A 7,746-nucleotide genomic window follows, 5' to 3' on the forward strand; every position below is an offset into this window, starting at 1 on the left:
GTCAATGATTGTTGTTAGATTTGTATAATAATTATTTCAATAATTCTTTAACTATTTAATAAATATTACGTTATTTTAAAAATCATCTTTATTTAATAATAATACTCTTGATATATGATTTTCTTTCTCTTTCTTTTTCAAATTTTATAGTAAACGTATAATATTGTACTTACGTGTCTAGCGGTTCTTATCCAATAAAGAAATATTTATAAAAGAAAAGATGAAAATATTAGATCGAAAGATAGAAGACAGTTTTCAATAGACAGGAAGAAAAATAAAAAAGAGATATTTAAGAGAGAAAGAAAAATTATAAGTATAATATTGTACTTGTGTGTGTGTCTAATCGTTCCTCTCTAATATAAATTAAAGAAAAAGAAAAGAGAGCATTAGAAAACAGGGCTAGAAAATAAAAAAGATATATAAGAAGGAAATAAATCGAGGAAAGAGGCCAAGAACCGGAAATGGAGGTAGAGAGGTAGGTTAAAGGCTCGTTCTTGGAAGAATCCAATCGCAATGGAGTTAAGTGTTCGAGAGTAAAACTTAGCCAAGGCACGACCTCGATTACACGCGAAGGATTTGTTACAGGCAACCATTTTCTACGACTTCCCCCCTAGAACCCTCGAAATCGTTCTAGCTTCCTTTGCACTTCTTCTTTTTCTTAAAAGTGATCGATCCTATCAACGTGAATTTACGTTTAATACGCAATAATAAATCAATAATGATACTAAATATAATTTTAACGTCTGATCTTTGCTTATTGTTCGATGTTTTAATATTCAAAGTTCAAGTATCGAAATGCATTTAAAATAAATCTTGATTTCTTTTCTCGATTAGAATTATTATTATTATGCAATGACGTTAGGATCTCGAAAGTTAGTCCCTGAGCAGGATCTCGATTAAAATACATATATAAGGTACATTATTATCGATAAGATGTAACAACTCGATTACATGGGACAATTATTTATCAACCATATGTGCCAGTTGATTTAAAAGACACCTGTGCACTACTTTTCTTGCTTTTTATCGATAAATTCGTTAGATTATCTACGTTTCAATATGATCATTATCAATGTTTTTTTTCTTTATCAAGAACGATGATTAAACTGGTAATCTTTTCATTTCAATAAAGAAAAAATGAAAAACAAAAGAAAAGAACGGAGAAAAAAAATATAATAAAAAGAAAATAATAGAAATTAAAAATTAACCGATTAATAAATTTTCTTTAAAGAAACAATGTGAAAGATTTGAAGAAGAAATATAAAGAAATATAAGAAGAAATTCAAAATAAGATAAAACCGATAGAACAAAAAGAGAATAGTAGAATCGACGAGAGAACAAAAATCATAGTTTCGAGGATTCGACGATTTCATTTTGAGATCCCATTCACGTTTACGTACGGACAGAGTTTCTTAGCTGATTTCTACTCCCAACCCAACCCAAACCAGCCCCTTTTTCTCCTTACTCTTTCTCCTAACCACGCTTCGTCTCTTCTTGTTCTTTTTTTCTTCGCAAAAATCCTCGAGGTCGTTATATCGGTAACGATGGGACCGGCACGTCAGGCTGTTACCACCACGTGCGGCCATAATATCCTGGAAAAGTTTGCCTGGCCGGTTAGAGAAAATAACTTGATACTACTCGCGCGCGCTTACAGTCTTGCTGCGAGTTGAACTTTCCTTCGGAATCCTCCTCCGGCTTTTCCAGAAATGATTATAACGCCGATATCACGAACCTTTTCTTGCGTAGTTTTCACCAAAGTCTGTTGCTTCCCGCGCCTTCTCTTTATCGTTCTTACTTATCTTTTAAATAATATTATCTTATAAAAAAGAACCCAAAAATTAAGGAAAAATCAAGCGAATTAAATTGAAAGATGTTGTTGTTGAACTAATTCTTTTAAAACAATATTTGCCAACCCGACAAGTTCCTATCGATTTAACAAAATATCGATAGGAGCATCTCCAAGTTGGACTGGAAACATCATAAAAATGCGTTAAACCTTTAACGAAAGAAAAACGTTATCTAACTATTAAAAATGAGATGACGAAAGTAAAGGAAAGAAGAAGAAGAATCCACAGAAACGAGAGTAGAGTTTTACATTGAGTGGAAAAGTTAAGAGATCGCGAATACGATCTTTTCGGTTAAGGCAATGAAATGATGTCGGCTCGTTTTCCTTTTCAAGCTAAACCTTTTTCTTTTTCTTTTTTTTCTTTTTCTTTTTTTTTTTGTTTTTTTTTCTACCTCTTGATTTTCCTATTACGACGACGATGGTAAATTCCGAGGCTTATTAAATTGTAACAACTTTAATTACAGAAACACTGTTCCTATCTTCTCCGGTCCCCCTCCACCCGTTTCATCTTTTTTTATGTTCTTTCTTTTTTATTTTTTCATCTTATTCTCTCTTGTCTTCTTTTTTCTGTAGTCTATTTTGCTTCATTCTCTCTTTCTCTCTCTTCTTCTTCTTCTTCTTCTCGTTTTCATCTCTCTCTTTTACTTTGTTACTCCTTAGTCTCCAGCTGTTCCAATGGTACTGCAAAACTCTTTCGATTGGCAGTGCGAGAAAATCGGTAGCTAGGAGGCATCCTTTACTTTCCTTTTAAAAGTTAGCGCCACCTGCACGAACATCGCTTCTTTCTTATTTATCGAAAGACCACTAGGAAGGAGTCGTGACTATTCGCAACACGTGCTACCGTTTTGCTTTCTTCTTCTTACCCTTAAACCACTCCCCCCCTCCCTCCGTTCTCCTCTGCTACCCAACCACCGCCTTCTTTAACCCTCACCATTTTATCCTCTCACCACCCTTTTTATTTTTTTTTTCTTTCCTTTCTTCCTTCTTCGCATCCAACCGAGCAAAACTTTTTATGCGTTAACAAAACTACCTCCTCCCCTCTCTCCCCACCCTATGCCTCCTTCTTTTACTCTTTCTCTACGTGTTACTCTAATATACAAAACTGTTATAGTATGTATTTACATATGCTTCGATAATATTTGTCTTTTTATTCTTATTACATTAGACTTGTAATAAATTTTGTTGTTTCTTTCTATCGTTTAATTGACAGATAGAGTATAAGAACTAGATTAATTTTCGTGTCAGAAGAATCTTTTAATTTGATTAGATATTATTATGCAATCATTTTATTAAAGGTTTTGTATTTTCCAGAAATCCCCAATTTAAGAATCATATACGTGATTATAAAAATGATACAAAATAAGAAAGATAATAAGATTAAATTATTTTTTTTCATTCTAACGATATTAGAAATATTTTCTGTCTTTTCGTATCAGTATATTCATACTGCATATTTGATATGTTTCTCTGTACATGAAAAATTTATCTATGAATCTCTTCTGTTATTTCGATGCCCCAAATGAAATTCATCGAATATCTGAGCTATTTATCTTATCTGATATTGGATAATGGAGCGATTGAAATCAGAATTTACGTGTATAAAAAGTCGCTTGAGTTCCTGTAAAAGTATTATTACTTTCTAAGTACTTGGTGCGAAACACAATACCAAAGTAAGTATAATAAGTATGCAAAATAGAAAGAAAATTTGTTCTTAAATGTATAAATTATTAAAGTACTAATAAATTATTCCATAATATTTGTACTAATCATCGAAATAAACAAAAATAATAATTATTTGAATTATCTTTTCAGATGAAATTCGCAATAGCTTTAATAGCAATCGTGGCAGCAGCCAGTGCATGGAAAGTACCGAACCTTGGTAGAGGCGAACTTTACAAGGATCTTCAAGAATTTGTAGACTTGGTTCCAACCGAAAAGTTGGTACAACTTCTTGTGCAATATGCCGCCGAAGATGCCGAAGTACAGAAAGGCCTACAATACGTGCAAACCGATGACTTTAAACAATTGGTACAAGAAAATGAACAAATACCCGAAGTAATGGCCTTTTACAACTACGTATACAACGCTGGAGTCGACATTTACTACCTATTAAATCGTTTACACGATTACATTCACCTTCCAAAATTGACGCCACCATCGTCATACTATGGAATCACTGGTGGATACAAGGGTCTCGTCGCCGACGTCAAGGCACTCATGCCAAATGATCAATTGAAAGTTCTTTACCAGAAAAAATTGCAATCCTCGTCGGCTTTCAAAGAACTCGTCCAACATCTTTCCTCTAAAGAATTCCAAACCATTGTCAACACTCTTTACGCCAACCAACGCTTCCAACACATTCTTAAGAGAGCCAATGAATCTGGTCTCGATATCAATGCCGTCAGAGAAGTTATCCAAACCGTTCTTGGACTTAATATTCCCAAATACCCAGACCTATAAATAACACCAGTACTTGTGGAAGATATTTATTTTATAAGACCTTAATGTGCTTATGATTAACAAATAATATTTTTCGATCTTCTTACTTAATGTTTCATACAAAAAATATAATATAATAAATTTTTGCAATCTTTTATCAAATCATGTATTATAATTCTTTCTATTCCTTTTGTAATCGTTACGTTCTTTTCGTTTTCGGCATCTATCCAGACTTCGTCGCGCATTTATAACGTTACAATTAAAAACCAATCAGAATTAATACTTAAAATTAAAGATTAGATAATATCTTTTATGTTGGATCAAAAGAATGACGACGACCGTGTGACAAAGTGTTTCAATCTATACAAAAAATAAATTTTTTTAATGAAAAATTGAAACTTATGACGAAAACTGATTTATGTTGCTAATCCCAAATCCTACCATTGAGAAGAATCTGATGAAGCAGCAACGTTTACAGGGAAATGCAATATTTTCTCTAAGAAATTCATGTCCTGTATCTCATGGAATATCATGAGTGTCCTATATTATAAAACTTTAATAATAGGTGAATAATGATGCTGATTGTTACAGTCATTAATTGATACAATTGAATCTAAAAATCACACGAAAACGCTCATTTATTGGCAAAAGATTGCGGCCTGTGAAAAATTGTTTCACGATAAAAAAGTTTCACGTTGCTAAGTCCGTCCAAGCAACGTAATTGGTGTTTAATTTGGGATATTTGAGAGCACTTGGCTTTCATTTCGAACATTGCCCTTTCCTACTATCGTACGTTAAGATTAATGCATACTTTTTATCTGAAATACATACTTCAAAAAATTTGGGTAAAAAATAATATATGGACTATCGCATCAAAAGATAAAACTTCTTTTTTATTTCTGAGATTAGTAAACTGATCGAAAGATGGCGTAAGGTGACAAATAATAACACGAAAATATTTAAATGTTAAATGTTCAGTAAATTGTTGATACAAATAAATGTGAAATTTTCGAAAACAACTTGGAAATTTATTTGTACACCAAATAATATATCCATTTCTGTTATGTAATATATTTCTAGAAGATTAAGAAATCTTTAAGATCAAATAATTGAGTATTTTTTGATCAAAGTTCTTTTATAAAAATTTTTTATATAAAAAAAAAATTAGTAGTACATTTGCAAAATAAATTAAATTGACAAATACAAAATTTGGTACAAATTGATAATGCTGCATAAATTGTACTATTTATTATTATACAGTTACTATAAAAATTGTTAATTTTTTATGTTGATAATTATGACTAATATAAATTAAGAAGTGAAAATAATATATTTGATGAAGTACAAGAGTGCTTCATTTTTCATATATTTATAGGATTTGCTTTCTTGATCTTTAGCCACTTTGTAAATGCTGAATATTTTATTTCGAGAACTTAATAAATCTTTGCTAAGATGAAGCAATAATCTAAGAAGAACACATATTTTTTATTTCTGGGTTCACAACTGGTACAGAGTATCTTCAGGAATCTGGCGAATTGAAAATAGCCGGAGATAATACCTGAACGAAATTCGAAAAAGGTTTACTGAAAAGTTTGAAATGAGACTTGGTATATTATTAGTATAATTTTAGAATGTTCACCTAATAAAATATAGCATTGAAAGTTTTGTTGGTCTTTATATATCCTAGTAATTAGAAAATCTGTCCATATTTTTAAGTACTGTTATTATCGATCATAAGTTTCTTATATAACTTTATCTTAATAAACTTTTATCTTATCACTTAATAGATGAATTGATCCCAAAATTACTTTAATATCAAGGCCAATTTTCGATATATAAGCTGCAGTATTTTCTAGTCAAGACACATTCAAATTGATTTATTTGCCGAGGCTTCCTAAGTATTTAGAAACCGTAAGTACTATACCTTCTTTTATTTGATTTCTTACGAAAAACTGAAAAAATAAGATTTATTAAACTACAATTGTTCACTTACTTTCATTAATATTGTGAATCTTCTAAAGCATATAATTATACTATACTACGTTCATACTATATACATAACAAATAATATAATAGTACAAATATAGTATGGTAATTTAAGATTGGAATATTTTTTTTTTATTATAATATAGTCTTATAATATGTTTAATTAATAAGTGTAAAATTAGTACGTAAATTTTTAAATTATAATACACTGGAAATACAGTAAAGTATTTAAACAAGAATTTGTTGTTCTCCTAAAATTTGCACGTGTCTCGCACCACTTCATTACTAGTGGAAAGGAAAAAATAACTGTAATACTTATCTCAGCAAATACTTGTACAATCATGCATATGGATTATCTTTAATCACACACACTTATATACATACAAACATATGCATTCTATTTTTCTCGTATCATTTGCTAATATTTTTCTAACCTGATAATAAAGTACTTTATTTTAAAATCATAAAATCCTTGATATGATGTGCATTTAATGGTAAATCTAGCATTTATAAATTAATAAAATTCATTCATTATTAGATTTATACTGAAATAGTTAATTAAATATCCTAATAAAAATTGTTTTTTTTTATTTTCAGATGAAGTTCGTTGGAATTCTCGCAGCTCTCCTCGTAGTTGGAGTTTCCTCCAATCAGGATATCTTTGGAAATGATTGGGAGTTTAACGCTTTAGACAAGGATATATATGACTTTTTAAAGCTCATGCCTCTTAACGAAATTTTGAAACTAACAGTTAGATACAGAAATGATCCTGAGATACAAAGAACCTTAAGATGGGTCTCAGGTGATGAATTCCATACTTTGCTCGCCAACGTAGAAAAGTTGCAAGAATTCAAAGACTTGGTTCTTTTCATTCAAGACGCAGGATACAATGAAATAAGAGAAATCAAAATATACCACATTCTCACTGGAATGCCAGATTTCGTGCCACCACATAGATACGAAGATGATCTTCCACAAGGATATGGAAGCGGTGGTTTCGCCAAATATCTGAGTGACCTGATTGACATTATTCCTAAGGGTGAAATTGAGAGGCTCCACAATAAGAAATCCGTAGATTCGCCAGCCTTCATTAAATTCCATAACGCTATTCATTCTGCGGAATACAAACAATTGAAAAATGCATTACAACATTCACCAGAATACGAACGGCTATTGGAAAGAACTAAGGCTAATGGTCTTGACATCCAAGCATTCGAAAACTTCAAATACGAGCTTCTTGGGTTCTTACGTAAAGGCGTAATAACCATGTAAATATTCGACAAATTTCATTTGGTAATTAAATATTACCATCGTCTTAAATTAATTGATCAATAAACATATTACATAGCACCTAAAATTATTCTATCCATTTATTTTCCTTATGTGTACGTCTGTTAATTCTATCCTTATAATTAAATAATGTGAGGATGAAATCAGTGAGTGATTCAGAGACGACCATTTACCTTACTCGTTCC

At 31.0% G+C, this 7,746-nt stretch overlaps 1 protein-coding gene across 1 annotated transcript; it reads left to right on the forward strand.

Annotated features, from left to right (window-relative positions):
- Positions 1-461: 461 nt before the first annotated feature.
- LOC106787725 lies at positions 462-4,306 on the forward strand. Its single transcript, XM_014750340.1, has 2 exons — positions 462-467; positions 3,659-4,306. Exons 1-2 carry the CDS (start codon positions 462-464, stop codon positions 4,304-4,306), a joined length of 654 nt encoding a protein of 217 aa, XP_014605826.1.
- The last annotated feature ends 3,440 nt before the right edge of the window (positions 4,307-7,746 follow it).

The sequence above is a fragment of the Polistes canadensis genome, unplaced genomic scaffold (assembly GCF_001313835.1).
Source record: "Polistes canadensis isolate GaletaPanama2010 unplaced genomic scaffold, ASM131383v1 scaffold_112, whole genome shotgun sequence".
Taxonomy (NCBI): domain Eukaryota; kingdom Metazoa; phylum Arthropoda; class Insecta; order Hymenoptera; family Vespidae; genus Polistes; species Polistes canadensis.